Source organism: Mobula birostris, chromosome 4 (genome assembly GCF_030028105.1).
Source record: "Mobula birostris isolate sMobBir1 chromosome 4, sMobBir1.hap1, whole genome shotgun sequence".
In the NCBI taxonomy this organism is placed as follows: Eukaryota; Metazoa; Chordata; class Chondrichthyes; order Myliobatiformes; family Myliobatidae; genus Mobula; species Mobula birostris.
The window spans coordinates 108,928,130-108,952,045 of NC_092373.1; the positions used below are offsets into that span (position 1 = coordinate 108,928,130).

Below are 23,916 nucleotides of genomic sequence, written 5' to 3' on the forward strand. Positions count from 1 at the left end.
CCTGCAGGCTACTCTTCTATACATGTCCATTGAACACCACCCATCCCCATCCCAGTAAAGTCATCCTGTATCTTCTCTACCATCAGCCTGATTGGGAATTACACAGTGCAAACTACAGTATATTCTATAAATATCACAAGAAAGCAACAACTTGAGAAACACATTCAGTTCAGTTCAGTTTATTTTATTTTATTTCCTATTTGATTTATTTTTCTATTGCTTGTCTCATTCATTAACCTCTGGATCTTTCTAATTGCATTTCCCTCGCCAGCCAAGAATAGGTGTGTATGTTATTGATATTCCTTTGCCACTTGTGATTCTATTGGTTTAGTCATAGTCATAGTCATAGTCATACTTTATTGATCCCAGGGGAAATTGGTTTTCATTACAGTTTCATTACAAGGTTGTCTCAGTTTTTCTTTAATAAGGTTGCTATTCCATTGATTTTAAAAAATATCCTTTTGCAGGGAATTAAGTCTAGGTGACCCTATGATGTAAGTCATTTTAAACAGTCTCTTCAGATCAATGACAGCTTGTTTCCATTCTAGTCCTTAAGAGTGGAAGACAATTGTGTATGAATTCTTCAAACATACGATGGCCGTTAGACTTTAGCTACCATGCATCATGGTTGGAGAGGTACAGGCAACTGAAGAACAAGCTCTTACGCACACCCAAGTTAAAGCATCATTCAGTAACCAAGCAACAATTATATAATATTTTACTTTCTCTTAAAAATATTTAAAATAAACTTCAGATGAATTTCTAGAATGTAATCTGAAATAAATGTTTTAATGGTATTTGTCACCTTTTTGGTTTTTTTTACAGGAATGGGAGTTGAAGACTGGAACATAAAAATTAAAAAAGAGAAGAGTTCACAATTTTTTATATTTATTTCTCTAAACATAATGGTCGAGACCAGAAGCACTGTTACTGAGTCCTTTCCTTCATAAAAAAACTATGCAGAGTTCATGGTCTTCACACTACTTGCTGAAAGTTAGCAGACATTCTATGTTGAAGTGTAGTTTATAATTATATTGTGAACATGGGGTGATACTTAAATTGTGTCCAATGGACTCCTGACCTCAATTCATCTTCACCCTTCTCCCATCTATTGGCCATTTGTTTCACTGCAGACGTAAACATCACACACTTTTCTATTTCAGCGATTGGATTTTATTGTCCAGAAATTATTTTTCAACCTCAACACCACAGTACAAATGAAATGCATATTTATTACAAAAGAGGCATTTTAGATTGAAATTTTAAACTATGATTGTATAAGCACAGTGAATATTTTGTGTATGATCTTCCTCAAAGAAAAGGTTTCATAGTAAATCAATGGATCCTGTAAAGTTTGCAGTTTCCACACAGTTTTGACAATTATAAGAATGCCCGAACATAAATGTGGTTAAGTTCTTATGTCCTTGATAATTGTCAGCCACTTCATTATACACACCCATTATCTGTTCTTATTTTACACTGCCTGTTGTCTGTTTTAATTGTATAGGGCTACATAACCTATGTTGTTTGTATCATACACACCCTTTATTGTACATTTCTTATCATCTGCTTGTATCATATACACTCTATGCTCTGTTTTTAATCATTTACACCCTTAATCGTATACATCCCCTTGTCGGTTTTTATTGTAGACACCTTATTTAATGTTGGGAATAGGAACTGGTGCTCAAGGGGAAATAAACAGTTTTTTGCAATACATTATATTCATTCCTTAAAAAGAAAATCACACTTATTGTGCATACATTTTGGTTCCCAAAGTTGTTTGTTTAGAAAATGGTTGCTTTCGGTATAATGTGCTGGCAATTTGTTCTAGCTTGTGTCATTCCATGCCTTCCTTAAAGTTACCTAGGTTGGAAATGGCTATGATGCACAGGTAATTTTTGACATATAGAAAAGCAATATTGATAAAAATTTAAACTTTGTTGTAAGATAGTTCACGTGCTTTTATAATTAAAAATGTAATTATGTATAATTTAATTTGATATAAGACCATATTTAACATTTATTTGTCAAAACTCCCATTTAATTTCAATGGTGAAGAATTAATTATATGAAAAACAAAAAAATGTGAATTGCAAATACTAGTTTTAGACTAGGTTTCATCTTTTGCAAAAACATTGTAATAATTTGATGAGCATTCTTGACTATCATATTATAGTCTTGGTGACTCTGTGGCTGAATTCCTGATTTCTTTTTGTCTTACACAGTTTTCTTAGTGGCTTATTTCAATATCATTTGGTTCCTTGTATATTAATCACGGAAGCATAAAATAGTGTAAAATTTAGTGGGGTCCACAGAGAGAAATGGTGTTGACTTTTCAAGTCTGTTAATTTACTGTTTTCAGTGTAGAAGCCCAGTGTCCACAGGGTTTTGTTTATGCTTAGGAACATAGTCTTTTTAGTTCTTATTTGGCCATGTGATTTTTTAATTTTCTCAGACTAATCAGAAACAAACCTTTTGTGTAAAATTGCAGTACTCATGAAGAAACCTAGAAATTTGTGAATGATATAAGCATTACCATATTGCTTCAAGTCACTTGTTGTAGAAAATGTGTTGAGAAAATACTTTATTATGTGTGTCTTTGAAATAGTTTCATAAGAATATGGCAGCTGTACAGTATTTAGTAGCAAGTATTACAACTTTTTTAGTAAGCATTCCAAAACTAACAATGTATATGTAGTCAAAAAATGGTTCATCTAATTCTTGTGCCTTGCAATGCCCATTTTTGTGCCAGTTCATAGCTCACCTCTTCCATCATCATTTTCAACCCTGATGCTCATGTCCCACAGAAGTCTCGCCCTCTCTACTGATCTTTTCCTTCCATCTGCTCTGTACTGATGCTTGTGTCCCACTCTAGTTTTGTCCCTTTCTACTTCCTTCTGCTTCTTGCACTTTTGTGATTTCACTTGAAAGGCATCTTCCCTTTTATTGTGACTACTCCATACAGAAGTGAGTTTGCCTTCTCATTAACATCAGAGAAACCAATAGAAGTTGATCAAAAATTGTATTAGTTTAAGATCTCACCTGAAAATATGTTTCTCTAGGAAAAGGAAGATTTTGCTTTGCCTTAGCATAACTTGTAGAAAGGCCACACCAGTTTTCTGGGATTAATCATAGCAAAAACTGCCAACTCGTCAAACTGAAAGTATCAAGTGCTAGGGAAATAGCCTCATAAAATATATTGCACAGATATTCAGAGACATTCCTAACAATTCCTGAATAATTCTTCCAAATTATTGAAAGGGATTCAATTTGCTTAATTTTACAAGCAATCTATAATTAATCCTAAATAATGGAAGCACAAATTTCATATCACCGGATTAGGAGATAAAGATGAGCAAAATATTTACATTTTTTAGAATGTTACAACTTTTTTTTGCTGCTGCTTGCCAAATAACATGGCAGACAACATTTCTCTGGCTGTCTGGCCGTAATGTCATCGAAGCTGTGATGTGTAAAAACAACAAAAATTATACGCACAGCTCATCAACACTTGTGTAATATCCATATTTCTAAAACACAGGGTAAATGCATGCAGGCTTTTTCACTGACATTGAGTGAGACTAGAACTAAAGGCCATAGGTTAATGGTGAAATGTTTAATGGGAACATGAGGGGATCTTCACTCAGAGTGTTAAGAGTGTGGAACAAATTGGCAGCGAACATTGTGGATGTAGATTTGATCTCAACAACTAGAACAGATTTGAAAAGGTACATGGATGGGAGGGGTATGGAGGCCGAAGGTCCAGGTGGAGGTCAATGGCACTAGGCTGAATAATAACATGGCATGGTGTAAATAGGCCGAAGGGCCTGTTTCTGTGCTGTAGTGCTTGTGACTCTATGACAACAGTTAGGAGTATTCATTACAGAATTCCACTATAATCATTTGTGCAGATACCACCGATGTGAATTAAACCACTTGAGAGTATGGTTAGGGACTGGAAATTTGGAGTAGAAGTGTATTTGGTAAAGTTTATCTAGCAAAGCTGTTACTACACTAGAAAATAAACATTTTGATTTCAGTCATGTTTAAATTCAGCTGCAAATTATTGCCAATAAGCATTAATTACTGCCCATGAAGGCCAATAAAATCAAAGACAAATTCTTGGGCTAAGATGCACTGCAAATAAAATTTGACCTGGGTGTGAAAAAATAAGCAAAATTCCATGTTTTGTATGGCTTACTTTTCTGTTGCCGATTGAGAAATGGCTCAGGTGAACATTGGAAGTATTTGCCATTACCACACTTCTGTCCTTCAATGCCTGGGTGGAGTCTTTGGGATCAGGAAATATGCCTAAAAACTAGGTTTAATTGTCTCACTTCATTAAAGATGTCTGTAATAGTGTTAATAGTTATGGCGTTGAGGCAAACATGCATGCCACAGCATCAAGTAGACTACAGAGTCATTCTTCTACTTCAGAGTTACAGAAGTGGACCTATAGATCTAGTTTTGTACTCCACAACAAAATGGCTACCAAGGACTTGTAGTCAGGACCTTTTTGGTGGCTGTAGGCTGCCTTAGGAGAGCACAAGCCTTATTTCAATATCTTCATGCCCTTTCTAGGAACTATTAATTAATTCCTTTCCATTCAATCAGAATGCTATATGCATTTTCCATACTTATATTGGGCAAAAACACATACTTAACTGCCTCTTGGAGGTCACCAAATAAATAGACTTGAGTTCTTGCTATTGCCAACAAGTGGGATTGTAGGAAAAAACATCTGCCCTGTGGATATTGGTATCTTGCACTGGTAATTAAACATAGTCCACAGGGTCCCATATTGTCAACTCAGACACAGGAAACAGGCCACAATCAATTGTGCCCCTAGCCTATTATGGCATGCCAAAAGTTATAGGTTTGAACCTTTCTTCCCCCAGAATATTTCATGACTTCTTTAATTGCTGTCTCTGGCAATAACAATTATTCCATTTAAATTAAACAATTGTCTTCTCTTTATCTCTTTAATATATAATTTGCTACAATTATATTAGTATCTCACATTAGAGTTCTTAAAATTGTACATCTTTTTTCTGGGTATTCCATTAGTGCCTCCAAATAATTGACTTTGTTCTGGCTATATACTTGAAGGCTATCCTCCTTGATGTCAATATGCTTCTGATTTTTATATGACAGAGCTTTTTCTAGGTTCATAAAATCAAATGTTTTCAGATTTCACTGAGCCATTTAAAAAATAGTTATTTTCAGTAGCTCTTTAGCAGCTTATGAAGCAGACAGAGCACCTGCTGCAGGAGTATCATGACAGTTAATATTTATTTGTCTTTAATAATGAACTTGTGTATATGAAATATTAATTGAAAACTATAAGTTTGAGATTATAAATGATCAGAAATGGATAATCCTCTCATTTTTATTTTCCAGACAAAAGTAGAACCTAATCAAACATGTGCCGGAAAATATTCATTCTCTATTCTGATCTTACATCAATGTTTTGCTTTTATAAATTATTATATATTTGTTAAAGTGTTATTTCTTTGTACATTCATAAGCTGTCTTATAAAGGCTTAAAATGATTGACGAAGCTATGCACTTCTGCCCTTCATGATCTTGGTTTTCACAAGGTTCAACTTTCTTGGAGAGAAAGGAGAAACATTTTGAGTTTGTGTTCCTGTCACAGAGCTGGGAACACAAATGGAGAACTTATGCAACTGGATGAAATATGTTTGCAAATTCTGTTGATTTTCATTCTGAACTTCAGAGTTGGAACTCCAAATTCATTAAAATATGAACTCAATGCAGCTAAAAAAAAAATGTGTAAATCAGGAATCCTCTCAAATTGTAAGTATTCCTAAAGCTTAAACACATTGCATTCAAATGCAATGGGGCACATACTGTATTGACCATTTAGTACAATGGGTCACTAAGAAACATAGTTCTTTCCTATCACAATTTTTGACCCAGTTTCCAAAGGCAGATCCAGCCTTAAGTAATAATTCTCAGTCCCCAATACTGCTGAGACAGCAAAAACATTAATATTTTTAAAGTCTGAGGCTTCACTGTTGCCATAGGTTTGATCAAACTATAACTTATACACATAAAATGGTAGAAAGTTATCTGTGGAATGAGAGTGTGTTAAAATTTTACGTTAAACACCCTCATTAGACTTAAAATATTGTAACCTTTTCTCTTTCCACATGTCCCACATGACAAGTTGAGAGTTTCTAGCATTTTCCATTTTTATTTTACAGATGACCAGTATCTGCCTTTTTTTGTTTTTCTTTAGTTTTCAGAAATGAGATTTGCTTCTCAGGTCTGATAGCATTACATTAGAGAGACACTAGGGTGTTGAGGTTGAGGCCCCATAGGTCTTGGCAGTGCTCATTGACAGAGGCACAACTAGAGCAGCAGAGACATTCTACTTCCCCAAATGCATCTTTAGGTCACCTATTTCTGTTGTTTATTTCAGCAACAAATAAATGTAAATTCTTGCAGAATTATCTATCTAATAGGAATGCATTCTTTTATCCTTTTAAGATTTAAAAGGCAAGTTAAACATGAAAAGCGAGCAGACTTCAATTGCGTTTAAATCAAGAGCTGTAGATAATTTTTTTTTGTGTATTCAAACAGACCTGGAGGAATTTGGCAAAAAAGTGAACAGAATACTGTAATCACTAGACTCAATAGTCCATTTCACCTGAGTTAGGCAGTGGGAGTCCAATGCTTCTTCTCTTCTCTGTCTTGCTTTACAGCAGTTGGCACCCAGCTTAATGGTGCATTACCACCACATTACCCTCCAATGCTGCTACTGTAGTCTTGAAAGTACAATCAGTAAACAGTGGGGGAGCAGAACTGTTGGCAACTCTTTAAACAGAAGACTGTCATTCAATGCTGTACCCTATCATTCATAGGCGTATATTATCCCTGTATTACCACACACAAACACAACACATAATAAAAGGGTGGCATTGAATTAAGTGGGGACTAGCGAAAGGAAACTGAAAACTGAGGTGTGAATGACAGAATGTGTAAATTTAAGCTAAGATACTGCCTGTCACCTCTGAGCGCCATTTATTTGTCATATTCTCCAGCTTGGATTTAGCCTTATGTTTTGAAATGGACTTCCATTTTTGTGAACTCTCATTTCATTCTATGACTAAATATCATATATTACACGACCTAATAGTTTTTCAAATGTACCGATGACACATGTGAATCTACCAAGGGGTGTTCTAACCACAGTTTCACTGTGATGTAAATATTGCTTCTGATCTGCCTGTAGGACTAGACAAAATCTGAATTGTAACCTCGATATTACTTTTTAAATAAATCAAGTGTCAACAAAAGATCCTGTATAAACCAAGCTCGTATATGACACAAGTATTTCTGCACCTTAGTGTTTTGTTACTTTTATTTGTAAACTGTTAATGTCTTCGTGTATTAGTCGAACAAGACTAAATTTGTATATTAAAGCAAAACAAATTGTAGAAAAAAATCAAATGATTTGCATTTTGTTCCTCCACTAATCATTATAACTTGTGTCTCCCTGTTGAAATAGCATACTAAAGAAACTCAATTTCTACGTTGCCACAACAGGCTATTTTATGATACAGATTCCTGGATAGGTGCACCCATCATATTCTTGAAGTGTTATTTTTATTCACAAATCATTTAAAATTGAAAACTTTCATGAAGATGCCATTTAATATGTTAGTTTCTGCTTTTTTGAGAATTTTAGAATTTTAATTCAGATTTTTGGGTTCTTTACCTGGTTCCAGTATAACAATGATTTGCATGAACAGATTGAAACTAATCAGCAAAATCACTGATTTATTTAACAGGCCTCATTGTACCACCTCTTTTATTTTAGTTTTCTCTCAAATCTATCATTATTTTCAATGCCTGGCACATTGTCCATGCTGATGGAATATCCCAGTGATTAATAATTGCTTTCTACACACACGTCAGAAAACACATACAGTACAAATATGACACAGTATCAAAAAGCAGCATCCCATCGAAAAATTAACTCTATATCAAGAATCTGAGACCTATGAGCAGTAATACTGAATGTTGTCAACATTGAATTAACAATGTACTGATAAAAGAGAAGTCTTCAAAAAGTTACACTGATAAACATTATTTTTTATTTTATTGGCTAGGCCCTGGAGCTGCACTGCCCAGCAATTATCCCTAGCCTAATCACAGGACAATTTACAATGGCTAATTAACTTACCAACTGATACGTCTTTGGACTGTTGGAGGGAACCAGAACACCCAGAGGAAACCTGTGCAGTCATGGGAAGAATATACAAACTCCTTCCAGCCAGTGGTGGGAATTGAACCCAGGTCACTGGTACTGTAAAGCATTGTGCTAATTACTATGCTACAGTGTTGTCCCAATGGATCTGAGACTATTAAAGTCATTCATTACCCTTTACTTCCAATAGCAAAGGTACTCTAAGAATTAAATGTTAAATGTACCGATATATTTACTGTCAAACAGCAGGTGTATATTTATTGATTATTTAGGTAACTGGAAGGAATATGTGTCTGCACAGAATATAAGTCTTCTTGATCCATAATAAAAAAACAAACAAGCGTAATTTGGATTCATGTGTTTATTAAACAAAATTGCAAATGCATTCAGTTTCACAGAAAGGTATACCTTTGAATACTTCTGAATACACAGCAGGTTGCTTCGCAAAACAGCTTGGAAAAATTAATTGTGCTCAATGCATTAATCAAAATATAAAGATTGAAAAGATCCCGTTAAACAAAATAGGTACCACATCCAGTCATTTATATATGTGCACATAGTCTTTGTGCACTGAAATTAGACAGACACAACAGTTAGTGACCAATTACACTGTGCAATCAAACTGTAGATTTTTGTTAATAATTATAAGTAGCATCAAACAAATAAATATACAGAGATCACTGATTTGTGCAACAAATAAGTCTAGCATTCTACAAATATTACTATAACTTTCAAAAAAAATTAACCTGGGAAAATTATATACAATGGCAATATACAAAGAACACAGTCAGTTTGCCAGTTGTACAACTGGTGGGCATATCTGTCTCCTGTGTAATGTCACCACTCGTACTGTAGAGTGCACCGTATGAACATGTTAAATATGACCTACAAGTAACTAGGACATTTTCAGTTAACTGCCTATACTGATCATGATGACTTGGCCATGTTTATAGCAAGATCCAGTGTGACTTACCATCTGCATTTAGCAATAAAATTGATCTTTAAACTTCTTTATATGAACACTTTTAATTAAACGCTTGATAATTTGAATTACCTACAAACACCCTTATAGAAGTAATATACGAAGATCTGCAGTTGCCAATTGGAAAATAAGACTGAATGTGTTTTAAATGCACTTAATGCATCTGATATTTGATAAATTAGACTGCAGTCACAAGGACTAGGTGGTTAAACTAGGGTTTCAAATATATCAGATACAATCAACATTGAGCCAAGTGATAAAAGCACTGGTTCCATAACCAGACCACCTCAGCTTCGTGTCACTCACAATATTTTATACCCTGGACTGTCTGCTGATGTCAGAGGTTCAGATAATCCACGCTATGACAATAATGGATCCGGGTTTGTAAGCTTTTCAGAAGGCAGCACTAATCTTGTACAGTAGCATAGTGCATAAAATAAATATTCTTGACCTGTATATCTTAATATCCAATGATTTCCATTGCTATATCTGCAGTCTGGGCAGCGCTGCCTAGAAATTTAAATGTGTTTTTTCCCCATTGCGATGCAATTAAAATTTGTTTTTCTTTCCTCAAAGTCAATGCAATGAGAAATATTTCTGGATTGTTTCATATTGGTAAGACAATTCAATGGGGATCTAGGCCAAGTCACCCTGGTGCTCACAGATGCTACTACAGCAGGGTTTGCACATTTCCTTCAGCAAGCCTCCTTTCATAACACTGCAGGGAGAAAGGAAGATGTTGCTCCTGGACAACATCACATTCAATTCATAGTATCTACTTAGACACTCAATTATATGCTGGATTCCCACTGCTCCAGGCTAACTCAGTGTCCACCCCCACACTCCCACCATCAGGATAACTCAGTGTCCACCCCCACCATCGGGATAACTGAGTATCCACCCCCACACCCCCACCATTGGGTTAACAGTGTCCACCCCCACACTCCCACCATCGGGATAACTCAGTGTCCACCCCCACACTCCCACCATCCGGATAACTCAGTGTCCACCCCCACACTCCCACCATCGGGATAACTCAGTGTCCACCCCCACCATCGGGATAACTGAGTATCCACCCCCACACCCCCACCATTGGGATAACTCTGTGTCCACACCCACACTCCCACCATCAGGATAACTCAGTGTCCACCCACACACCCCCACCATCGGGTTAACAGTGTCCACCCCCACACTCCCACCATCGGGATAACTCAGTGTCCACCCCCACACTCCCACCATTGGGATAACTCAGTGTCCAACCCCACACTCCCACCATCGGGATAACTCAGTGTCCACCCCCACACCCCCACCATCGGATTATCTGTGTCCACCCCCACACTCCCACCATCGGGATAACTCTGTGTCCACCCACACACCCCCACCATCGGGTTAACTCAGTGTCCAACCCCACACTCCCACCATCAGGATAACTCAGTGTCCACCCCCACACTCCCACCATCGGGATAACTCAGTGTCCACCCACACACCCCCACCATCGGATTATCTGTGTCCACCCCCACACTCCCACCATCAGGATAACTCAGTGTCCACCCACACACTCCCACCATCGGGTTAACAGTGTCCACCCCCACACTCCCACCATCGGGTTAACAGTGTCCACCCCCACACTCCCACCATCGGGATAACTCAGTGTCCACCCCCACACTCCCACCATCGGGTTAACTGTGTCCACCCCCACACTCCCACCATCGGGATAACAGTGTTCACCCCCACACTCCCACCATCGGGATAACTCTGTGTCCGCCCCCACACTCCCACCATCGGGTTAACTGTGTCCGCCCCCACACTCCCACTATCAGGATAACTCTGTGTCCACCCCCACACTCCCACCATCGGGTTAACAGTGTCCACCCCCACACCCCCACCATCAGGATAACTCTGTGTCCATCCCCACACTCCCACCATCAGGATAACTCTGTGTCCACCCCCACACTCCCACCATCGGGTTAACAGTGTCCACCCCCACACTCCCACCATCGGGTTAACTGTGTCCGCCCCCACACTCCCACTATCAGGATAACTGTGTCCACCCCCAAACTCCCACCATCGGGTTAACAGTGTCCACCCCCACACCCCCACCATCGGGATAACTCTGTGTCCACCTCCACACTCCCACCATCAGGATAACTCTGTGTCCACCCCCACACTCCCACCATCGGGTTAACAGTGTCCACCCCCACACTCCCACCATCGGGTTAACTGTGTCCGCCCCCACACTCCCACTATCAGGATAACTCTGTGTCCACCCCCAAACTCCCACCATCGGGTTAACAGTGTCCACCCCCACACCCCCACCATCGGGATAACTCTGTGTCCACCTCCACACTCCCACCATCAGGATAACTCTGTGTCCACCCCCACACCCCCACCATCGGGATAACTCTGTGTCCATCCCCACACTCCCACCATCAGGATAACTCTGTGTCCACCCCCACACTCCCACCATCGGGTTAACTGAGTCCGCCCCCACACTCCCACTATCAGGATAACTCTGTGTCCACCCCCAAACTCCCACCACCGGGTTAACAGTGTCCACCCCCACACCCCCACCATCGGGATAACTCTGTGTCCACCCCCACACTCCCACCATCAGGATAACTCTGTGTCCACCCCCACACTCCCACCATCGGGATAACTCAGTGTCCATCCACACACCCCCACCATCAGGTTAACAGTGTCCACCCCCACACTCCCACCATCAGGTTAACTGTGTCCACCCCCACACTCCCACTATCAGGGTAACTCTGTGTCCACCCGCACACTCCCACCATCGGGTTAACTGTGTCCACCCCCACACCCCCACCATCGGGATAACTCTGTGTCCACCTCCACACTCCCACCATCAGGATAACTCTGTGTCCACCCCCACACTCCCACCATCGGGATAACTCAGTGTCCATCCACACACCCCCACCATCAGGTTAACAGTGTCCACCCCCACACTCCCACCATCAGGTTAACTGTGTCCACCCCCACACTCCCACTATCAGGGTAACTCTGTGTCCACCCGCACACTCCCACCATCGGGTTAACTGTGTCCACCCCCACACTCCCACCATCGGGATAACTCAGTGTCCATCCACACACCCCCACCATCGGGTTAACTGTGTCCACCCCCACACTCCCACCATCAGGATAACTCTGTGTCCATCCACACACCCCCACCATCGGGTTAACTGTGTCCACCCCCACACCTCCACCATCAGGATAACTCTGTGTCCATCCACACACCCCCACCATCGGGTTAACTGTGTCCACCCCCACACTCCCACCATCAGGATAACTCAGTGTCCACCCCCACACTCCCACCATCGGGATAACTCAGTGTCCACCCCCACACTCCCATCGGGATAACTCTGTGTCCACCCCCACACTCCCACCATCGGGATAACTCAGTGTCCACCCACACACTCCCACCATCGGGTTAACAGTGTCCACCCCCACACTCCCATTGGGATAACTGTGTCCACCCCCACACCCCCACCATCGGGTTAACTCTGTGTCCACCCCCACACTCCCACCATCGGGATAACTCAGTGTCCACCCTCACACTCCCACCATTGGGATAACTCAGTGTCCACCCCCATACTCCCATCGGGATAACTCTGTGTCCACCCCCATATTCCCATCGGGATAACTCTGTGTCCACCCTCACACTCCCACCATCGGGATAACTCTGTGTCCACCCCCATACTCCCATCGGGATAACTCTGTGTCCACCCTCACACTCCCACCATCGGGATAACTCTGTGTCCACCCTCACACTCCCACCATCAGGTTAACTGTGTCCACCCCCACACTCCCACCATCGGGATAACTCTGTGTCCAACCCACACTCCCACCATCCGGATAACTCTGTGTCCACCCCCACACTCCCACCATCGGGATAACTCAGTGTCCACTCCCATACTCCCACCATCGGGATAACTCTGTGTCCACCCACACACCCCCACCATCGGGTTAACTCAGTGTCCAACCCCACACTCCCACCATCGGGATAACTGTGTCCGCCCCCACACCCCCACCATCGGGATAACTCAGTGTCCACCCCCACACTCCCACCATCGGGTTAACTGTGTCCACCCCCACACTCCCACCATCGGGATAACTCTGTGTCCGCCCCCACACTCCCACCATCGGGATAACTCTGTGTCCACCCCCACACTCCCACCATCGGGTTAACTGTGTCCACTCCCACACTCCCACCATCGGGATAACTCTGTGTCCACCCCCACACTCCCACCATCGGGATAACTCAGTGTCCACCCCCACCATCGGGATAACTGTGTCCACCCTCACCCTCCACCACCTTTGCTACCGGTCCTGCTTCCTTCACCCCACCTCCTCTTCCAGGTGATCTGGCCATCTCAAGGCACCCACCTCCTGCATCTCCCAAACTTCAATCTCTTATTCCCACAAACCTCCCACTCTCTCCGCTTCTCATGTTTGTAATCCAACCAAGAGTTGGGTTCCGGTGCCCCCTCACTCTCCTTAGCCTTGGGAAAGCAGACCCTGGTGCTCTATTTTTATCCAGAGAAATGCAACTGATCCAGAGAGGACACTCCTGTCATTCCTGCAGAGTGGAATTGCATACTGGCTGTCTCTGGGTAGCATATGGTGACATATATATACTTTGATGATAAAGTTTACATTGAACTTTGTTGAGGTTTTACCATCATCATCAACAGGGAACCTCCAACTGAATGGGATCAAGTTAGAGAACATTTTGTGACAGGACTGGAGAGGCTTCAAGGATGCCTTATGCCAGACCTATATCAAATATCTGAAAGTGTGCCTTTTACAGCTGATGTTTAACATCCACATGACATCAATCAAGAAGTTTCTAAAGGACTCAGTACTGTGGATTTTCAAAAGCCGGGCAGTCTACGACAGTCCAAAGAGCCAATCACATTCACTAAGTCAGACAACTGACTTAGAGAGAGATAAGCAACGTTTGATGACTAAGTGGAGGAAGGAACAACCAAAAGAATGGATACGATGTGAGTCAAGAGATTAAAAACTATCACCTGAAACATTACTTTTATTTTTTAATTCATAGTTGCTGCTTGACCTGCTGAGTATTTCCAGCCTTTTGATTTCCATCAGCTGAATATTTTGCTCTTGGCCAGTCAGTACTACTAATGTCACAATGAGGAAGTCCTTTCTTTTTAACTTTTGACTCTCCTTAACTGAAAGATATGACTGTGAGCTAAGAGACCTTTCAGGAGTAACAGCCAATTGAGAAGAATAAGGTAGTCTAAGTTTCATTTAAACATAGCACTCAAGGCATATCTAAAACTGATGCTGCAGACACTTCCATGTCAGGATGCTTGTATTTTCTCCTCTTCTGAGCAGAGAGGTTTTAGTAAAGCATGCTTCTGAACCAACTGTTGTCAGATATAATTACTGGTCCTGATGCTGTCAATCAGCATGCAACAGAACTCTGCAGCAGACAGAGCTATTCATATTCACTCCTGTTTCTACTTTCGCAAGCCCTCAACTACAATACCTGTCACCAATAGCATCTTGTCTTCACCTCTTCATCTCATGTTGTTGATATTTATTGCCTACTTATCATTATTATTTTGTTTGTGCTCTTTCTTTATGTATTTGCACAATTTGTTGTACACTGGCTGTTTATCTGTCTTGTGTGTGGTTTTTCATTGATTCTACTGTGTTTCTTTGTATTTTCTGTGAATGCCTGCAAGAAAATTAATTTCAGGGTAGTATATGGTGACATATATGTACTTTGATAATAAATTTACTGTGAATTAAGGATAGTAGATCAAGTGGGATCTTCAATGAGAGCAGACTGATCATGGCAGGGCAGTAGTAGAAAATGCCCAAGGAGGAAGAGAGATTTAGTAATAATTACAATAATTCGAAAATAGGCAACTCAAGAAGACATTTTTAGACAGGGACATTAGTAGTAACATAATAACTCTAGTACCAAAAAGTGAACCCTACGGTTATAATGTCGATGGAATGCAGAGTATAACACAATATCTAGAAATGTAAGTGAAAAATAGTTTTCACCTGTTTCAGCTAGTATGTCTACAAGGGTCACAAAATGGCATGGCAAAATGAAATGGAAAAGACAACTTCACAGTGACATAATGAGAGAATATCAGGTGGCCAGCCATTTCAGCCCAAATACACATAGAAATTTGCATATGTTGAAAAAACCATTAATGGACATGCACATATAATTAATGTTAAATAAAACAGGCTCCACTGCAGGATCTTTTGGACTAGATTTTTCAATGCCACAAGGACTGATAGTACACTAGACAACACACTTATATTAACAACTGCACTCTCAAAAACATGTGAAAAACACCTTTCACTTTCACCTGTAATGTTCAAATATGCTGACAGTGAAAATAATGGGACATTCCCCCAGGGATCCCTTCAAGTTTGGTTATTTCTAATACTATTGCTTTTAGCAACAGTCTACAGTACACTGCATACTCACCAAACAGCGAGGATTAATTTGAAAAGCATTATAAAAATGTTAATACAGTTAATATCAGAGAAGATCATATTAACTGCTTCACTGGTGTATCACATCTCAGTGTAGAAAAATTAGGAACAAGAGGGGTCAGTCAACCAACATACATGATCGTACATAATATTAGGAGTCTATCAGCCCAGTGTGCCTGTGGCAGTTCTTTGAAATGAGCCATCCAGAGAGCCTCTCTCTTCCGCTCTTCACCAATCACCTCATAGGTACAGACAGTACAAATCATTCAACTTTAACCAGTTATTGCAGATTCCAAGGAAAGCTTTAAAAATGTGGAAATTAATTGAATTAATTAAAATTCATGAATAATTAATGGAGCATAAGAATGAGCTAGAAACTGACAAGCTAAATTTTTATACAATCTTGTGAAAGGTCTCATCTGGGAAGGTGGATCGTAGGTCCACTGAAAACATGCGTAATTTTCTTCCCGTTAATTGACAGGTTCTCTTAAAGGTGGTGGAGATAAAAATTGCATGTTTGATATAATTAAATTGACAATCTGAGTAAAGATTAACAACATATTTACTTTTTTATAAAAACACTTCAAAAAATTAATTTAGATGTAAAAATATTAGAGTGGAATGGAAATAGTGGAACCATGAAAATACTATGCAATATGATTTTCTTTTCTCTGATAGGATGCAAGAGGGGGAAAGGGAGAGATTCAAATAACAACTTATTGAAGGCAGGGCTCTTCTTCCTGGCAGGGCTCATTCACAGGAGGATACAGGTCTTGGCGTGGCAGAGAGAGCTTCAGGGGTCTGACTAGTGAATCCATTCTCTCTGTAAGGATGTCTTTAACACACTAATACTGATTTGAAGACTTAGTAATTCTTGGAGGCAAGTTTGCCCACTGTCCCATCAGCACACTGAAGTTCATTTCACCGCCTCACTTCCTCTCATCCCCAGGAACAAAATAAAATGGAGCCGAGTCTTAATCAATCATCCGGAGCAAACATCAGCTGCTCAAATAATTGTGTGTCTCCCGGGAGTTGATGCTGAGAACTACAGCAGAGTGTCCACCTGCAGAAAAAAACACAGATAAATGAGCTCCAATCATCAGTAGTGCATTTTCAAATCCTGACGTCTGCAGTTGTTCCAAGACTCAAAACTCTGGCATAAAGCAAAGACTGGAAAATTGGATATTGTGAGTGGGTGTCAGATCCACAAATTTACATCAGAAGATGAAGCTCAGATGCAGTATCTGGCTCATTGTCAAGTCTGGAAAAGTAGGCAGAAAATAAAGTCCTGGGGAGATGGAGTGACAAGGGATATATGTGGACAGAGGTGAATGCAGGCCAAAATTGCTGAATCAAGAACATCAATTTTATACCTTTGGGTCCTGAACCTTATTTGCAAAATTTGCCTTCTTTTACACATTGGTTGTTTGACAGTATTTGTTAATGTGTAGCTGTATGTAAATTTAATTGTATTTCTCTGTTATCCTGGAATGCCTGCAAGAAAATGAATCTCAAGGTTGCATAGCCAGTGTACGGTGATGACAATGTGTACGGTGATGATGATGTGTACGGTGACGACGATGCGTACAGTGACGAACCAGTGTGCGGTGATGGGCCAGTGTACGGCGACGACGATGTGCACGGTGATGATGATGTGTACGGTGATGATGATGTGTACCGTGACGACGATGCGTACAGTGACGAACCAGTGTGCGGTGATGGGCCAGTGTACGGCGACGACGATGTGCACGGTGATGATGATGTGTACGGTGACGATGATGCATACAGTGACGAACCAGTGTGCGGTGATGGGCCAGTGTACGGCGACGACGATGTGCACGGTGATGATGATGTGTACGGTGATGATGATGTGTACCGTGACGACGATGCGTACAGTGACGAACCAGTGTGCGGTGATGGGCCAGTATACGGCGACGACGATGTGCACGGTGATGATGATGTGTACGGTGATGATGATGTGTACCGTGACGACGATGCGTACAGTGACGAACCAGTGTGCGGTGATGGGCCAGTGTACGGCGACGACGATGTGCACAGTGATGATGATGTGTACGGTGACGACGATGCATACAGTGACGAACCAGTGTGCGGTGATGGGCCAGTGTACGGCGACGACGATGTGCACGGTGATGATGATGTGTACGGTGATGATGATGTGTACCGTGACGACGATGCGTACAGTGACGAACCAGTGTGCGGTGATGGGCCAGTGTACGGCGACGACGATGTGCACGGTGATGATGATGTGTACGGTGATGATGATGTGTACCGTGACGACGATGCGTACAGTGACGAACCAGTGTGCGGTGATGGGCCAGTGTACGGCGACGACGATGTGTACGGTGATGATGATGTGTACGGTGACGACGATGCGTACAGTGACGAACCAGTGTGCGGTGATGGGCCAGTGTACGGCGACGACGATGTGCACGGTGATGATGATGTGTACGGTGATGATGATGTGTACCGTGACGACGATGCGTACAGTGACGAACCAGTGTGCGGTGATGGGCCAGTGTACGGCGACAACGATGTGCACGGTGATGATGATGTGTACGGTGATGATGATGTGTACGGTGACGACGATGCGTACAGTGACGAACCAGTGTGCGGTGATGGGCCAGTGTACGGCGACGACGATGTGCACGGTGATGATGATGTGTACGGTGATGATGATGTGTACGGTGACAACGATGCGTACAGTGACGAACCAGTGTGCGGTGATGGGCCAGTGTACAGCGACGACGATGTGCACGGTGATGATGATGTGTACGGTGATGATGATGTGTACCGTGACGACGATGCGTACAGTGACGAACCAGTGTGCGGTGATGGGCCAGTGTACGGCGACGACGATGTGTACGGTGATGATGATGTGTACGGTGACGACGATGCGTACAGTGACGAACCAGTGTGCGGTGATGGGCCAGTGTACGGCGACGACGATGTGTACGGTGATGATGATGTGTACCGTGACGACGATGGGTACAGTGACGAACCAGTGTGCGGTGATGGGCCAGTGTACGGCGACGACGATGTGCACGGTGATGATGATGTGTACGGTGATGATGATGTGTACGGTGACGACGATGCGTACAGTGACGAACCAGTGTGCGGTGATGGGCCAGTGTACGGCGACGACGATGTGCACGGTGATGATGATGTGTACGGTGATGATGATGTGTACGGTGACAACGATGCGTACAGTGACGAACCAGTGTGCGGTGATGGGCCAGTGTACGGCGACGACGATGTGCACGGTGATGATGATGTGTACAGTGATGATGATGTGTACCGTGACGACGATGCGTACAGTGACGAACCAGTGTGCGGTGATGGGCCAGTGTACGGTGACGACGATGTGCACGGTGATGATGATGTGTACGGTGACGAACCAGTGTGCGGTGATGGGCCAGTGTACGGCGACGACGATGTGCACGGTGATGATGATGTGTACGGTGATGATGATGTGTACAGTGACGAACCAGTGTGCGGTGATGGGCCAGTGTACGGCGACGACGATGTGCACGGTGATGACAATGTGTACGGTGATGATGATGTGTACCGTGACGACGATGCGTACAGTGACGAACCAGTGTGCGGTGATGGGCCAGTGTACGGCGACGACGATGTGCACGGTGATGATGATGTGTACCATGACGACGATGCGTACAGTGACGAACCAGTGTGCGGTGATGGGCCAGTGTACGGCGACGACGATGTGCACGGTGATGTGCCAGTGTACGGTGATGATGATGTGTACGGTGACAACGATGTGTACAGTGACGAACCAGTGTGCGGTGATGGGCCAGTGTACGGCGACGATGATGTGCACGGTGATGTGCCAGTGTACGGTGATGATGATGTGTACGGTGACAACGATGTGTACAATGACGAGCCAGTGTGCGGTGACGATGATGTGTGCGGTAACGAGCCAGTGTGCGGTGACGATGATGTGTACAGTGACGATGATGTGTGTGGTGACGATGATGTGTATGGTAACGAGCCAGTGTGCGGTGACGATGATGTGTACAGTGACGATGATGTGTGTGGTGACGATGATGTGTATGGTAACGAGCCAGTGTGCGGTGACGATGATGTGTATGGTAACGAGCCAGTGTGTGGTGACGATGATGTGTACAGTGACGATGATGTGTATGGTAACGAGCCAGTGTGCGGTGACGATGATGTGTACAGTGACGATGATGTGTGTGGTGACGATGATGTGTATGGTAACGAGCCAGTGTGCGGTGACGATGATGTGTATGGTAATGAGCCAGTGTGCGGTGACGATGATGTGTACAGTGACAATGATGTGTGCGGTGATGAGGCAGTGTGCGGTGACGATGATGTGTACGGTGACGATGATGTGTGTGGTGATGAGCCAGTGTAGAGTGACAATGATGTGTGGTGACGATGATGTGTATGGTGACAAGCCAGTGTGCAGTGACGAGGATGTGTACGGTGACGAGTCAGTGTGCAGTGATGATGATGTGTATGGTGATGATGATGATGATGCATAAAGTGACGAGCCAGTGTGCGGTGACGATAATATGTACGGTGCAGTAGAGGTACTTTAATAATAAATTTACTTTGACTTTGACCTTACCAGATCTTCAGCAGCCTCCGCTTTCTTGATACCCACATGATTTAGACATTCTAAGTATCCCACCTTAAATTTATTATCCCTACATACTTCTCTTTGGTGAATATAGGAAAGACATTTTCCTGTAGGTCTTTACCAAATTATACATCGATTACCCCTTTCATCTTGGTTCCTGATCTGTCCCCTTGCTCCTAATGTTTACAGAATGCCTGAGGATTATCATTAATCTACCTGTCATGAGTATTTCATGACCTTCTTTTTGCCCTCTTCACTACCATCTGAAGTTTGTTCTACACCTTTATATTTCTCAAGGGCCTCACATAATTGCAGGTGCCTATACACGTAAGATACTTATTTTTATTTCTTTTTTTTTTGGTGTGTGCCTGCGTGTCTGTGCGACCGTGATGATGTCTTTTTCATGGCTTATACAAGGCGCGGAGAGAAAGAGAGAGACTGTGTAGCGTGCCACTCCTCACACATTTTCACAGTATTTTCCCTTTATTTTACGAGGTCGAGTTGCGATCTCAACACTCAACCCAGCACGGATGGAAAGCGTACTCAGGAGCAGGCCCGAATAGTTTCAAACCTGGGAACCTCCGTTCCCGGGTCCGGCGCTGATGGTCGTTGCGCCACCAGCCGGCCCTTATTATTTTTACTTCTTGATCAAACCTTCATCAACCAATACTCCCTAATCTTGATATCTTTTCCTTTAACCCCCTACTAGAACATGCTGTCCATGAACCCTTGCTAACTTATCTTCAGAAGACCTTACGACCATACGAGCAGGTGCACGGGGTTGATTGGGATCTGGGATCAGCTATGATGGAATGGCAGAGCAGACTTGATGGGCTGAATGGCCTAATTCTGCTCCTATGTCTTATGGTCTTATAAGACATAGCAGTAGAATTAGGCAATTTAGCTCATTGTGTCTGCTCCACTACTCAATCATGGCTGATCCTTTTTTTCCCTCCTCAGCACCACTCACCAGCCTTCTCTCCATAATCTTTGATGCCGTGTCCAAACAATGTCTGTTTTGAATACAGCCAATGACCTGGTCTCCACAGATGCCTGTGGTAACAAATTCACCACACTTTGGCTAAAGAAGTTTTTCCACATCCGTGTTTTAAATGGACGCCCCTCTATCCTGAGGCTGTGCCCTCTTGTCCTAGACTCTACCACTATGGGAAACATCCTTTCCACTCTGTCTAGGCCTTTCAACATTCGAAAGGTTTTAACGAGATCACCCTTAATCCTTCTAAATTCCAGCGAGTTCAGACCCAGAGCGATCAAATGTTCCTCATATGATAATCCTTTCATTCCTGGAATCATCCTTGTGAACCTCTTCTGAACCCTCTCCAATGCCAGCACATCTTTTCTTAGATGAGGAGCCCAAAACTGTTCACAATACTCAAGGCGAGGCCTCACCGGTGCCTTATAAAGCCTCAGCATCAGATCTCTGCTCTTGTATTCTAGACCTTTTGAAATGAATGCTAACATTGCATTTGCCTTCCTCACCATTGACTCTACCTGCAAGTTAACCTATAGGGTGTCTGCACAAGGAGTCCCAAGTCCCTTTGCATCTCAGATTTTTGGATTTTCTCCCTGTTTGGTAAATAGTCTGCATATTTATTTCTTCTACCAAAGTGTATGAGCATGCATTTTCCAACATTGTCTTTCATTTGTTACTTTCTTGCCCATTCTCCTAATCTGTCCTAGTCCTTCCACAGCCTACCTGTTTCCTCAACACTACCTGCCCCTCCACCAACCTTCGTATCATCTGCAAATTTAGCAACAAAGCCATCTATCCCATCATCTAAATCATCGATATACAGCATAAAAAGAAGCGGTGCCAACGTTGACCCCTGCAGAACACCACTCATCACTGGCAGCCAACCAGAAAAGGATCCTTTTATTCCCACTCGCCGCCTCTTACCAATCAGCCAATATTCTAACCATGCCAGTAACTTTCTTGTAATACCATGGGCTCCCACTTGTCAGATGTTGCTTGGAATTACGGAATTTGGAAGCAAAATCAGATAATTTGTGAATATTTTAACACCAGCTCCCCTACGAACACGTTTGCTAAACAGGTGAGAGGCAGCACCCATCTGTCCTTACTCCACGCTTCACACTATTGACTCCTTAGCGAAGTGTGTTAGTTTACTGTTCCATCTGAAACACAGCACTGGTGATAATGCAGCAGTCACTCAGTAGTGTCCGATGAGATTCCAAAAAAGAATGCTAGCAAGTGAAACCATTCAGCAAGCACTAAAATTTTGATTTAAGTAAAGAAATTGATAAAACAACACAAATGTCATTGGAAGCTTCCAGTTGTTCTTGAATTGAAAGAAGTTATCCTGTGCAATTCAGTATGATCAATTCAGCATGGTTGAAGAAGCTTACAAGGCCACTTCAAAGACTATTTATCAGGGAACCACATTGTGATCCAAAAATCACATACAGGGCAGAACGAATACGGTTGGCAGACTCCCTGCTCCAAAAAACATTAGTGAATGCCATCTGTTATACATACTGAGTTTACACTTCACAGCTGCAAGATCAAATATAAAAAAAAATCCTGGTTCATATAAATCAACCGCGCTACCCTACACTGTTTCTCTAACTGGCTGTGACCAAATTTCCACTGACTAAACAATGTTTACCATCCCAAAGTACCTAATGTTTCCCATCCCAGTCACTGCACCATTTTTGAAGTGGTCTATAGCAGTAGTGTTACCCTAACAGAACAAACTTTTTCTAGTGCCTACTTGGGATCAAAGTTGCAGTGTTTCCTGCGTAAGTGTGTGGCTTCTTACAGTGCAGACTGACCTCAATCTGCAGTTTCAGTTTGTATAAAACTTACTGCTGTTTCATCCAAAAGAAATCTCTTTCTGGGTGTTTTTTTTTGTGGAGCCTGGAGCCCCATAGACTTTAGGAAAATATAAACAACAACACTGGAGACTTGCATTTCATTCTGAACATGTTCCTTCAGGAAAGATGGCAAGACCTTAGAGAGCGTGTGTTGAAGAGATTTATTTGCATGATACCAAGGGTGAAGGATTTTGAGGATGTGGAGAGGATGGACATGCTATTCTTCACATATGGGTAAATAAAGACAAAATTTGATAGGGATGGCTATATAATCATCATTGCTTTAATGGAAATCAGTAAACAAAAGCAATTTCTAGTAGTTACTGGTTTGGTGACCAGAGAGAACTGGGATGATTGGTAAATGACATGAAGGTTTATCCCCCTACACACAAGTCTCCTGTGGTTGAAATGCTCTGCCTCAATGGGCAGTGGTAGTAGATCCCGCACTAACTTCTTAAAAAAAATTGAATAACTACATAAAGAGAAAAATAAAAACAATTGATAAAGAGCAGGAGATTGGAACAAAATCAGCTGGCTGCATCACTGTCTGGTTTTGGGGGCTGGGGGGGGTTCTACTGCACAGGATCAAAGCAGGCTGTAGAGAGTTGTAAACTTAATCAGCTCCATCATGGGTACTAGACTCCATAGTATCCAGGACTTCTTCAGAGAACAGTGCCTCAGAAAGGCAGCATC

General features: G+C 42.4%; 2 protein-coding genes across 11 annotated transcripts in view; one reads left to right on the forward strand and one right to left on the reverse strand.

Moving 5' to 3' along the window:
* Positions 1–8,555, forward strand: part of afap1 (actin filament associated protein 1) — a 407,775-nt gene extending 399,220 nt beyond the window's left edge. For all 9 annotated transcript variants that reach the window (XM_072255900.1, XM_072255903.1, XM_072255901.1 and 6 more), the window contains exon 17: positions 826–8,555. In XM_072255900.1, coding sequence (XP_072112001.1) covers positions 826–852 — 27 coding nt within the window. In that variant the 3' untranslated portion in view covers positions 853–8,555. The remainder of the gene's footprint in view (positions 1–825) is intronic.
* Positions 8,556–13,423: 4,868 nt separating this feature from the next.
* Positions 13,424–23,916, reverse strand: part of sorcs2 (sortilin-related VPS10 domain containing receptor 2) — a 729,701-nt gene continuing 719,208 nt past the window's right edge. For both annotated transcript variants that reach the window (XM_072255908.1, XM_072255907.1), the window contains exon 27: positions 13,424–16,788. In XM_072255908.1, the coding sequence (XP_072112009.1) occupies positions 16,724–16,788 (65 nt within the window). In that variant the 3' untranslated portion in view covers positions 13,424–16,723. The remainder of the gene's footprint in view (positions 16,789–23,916) is intronic.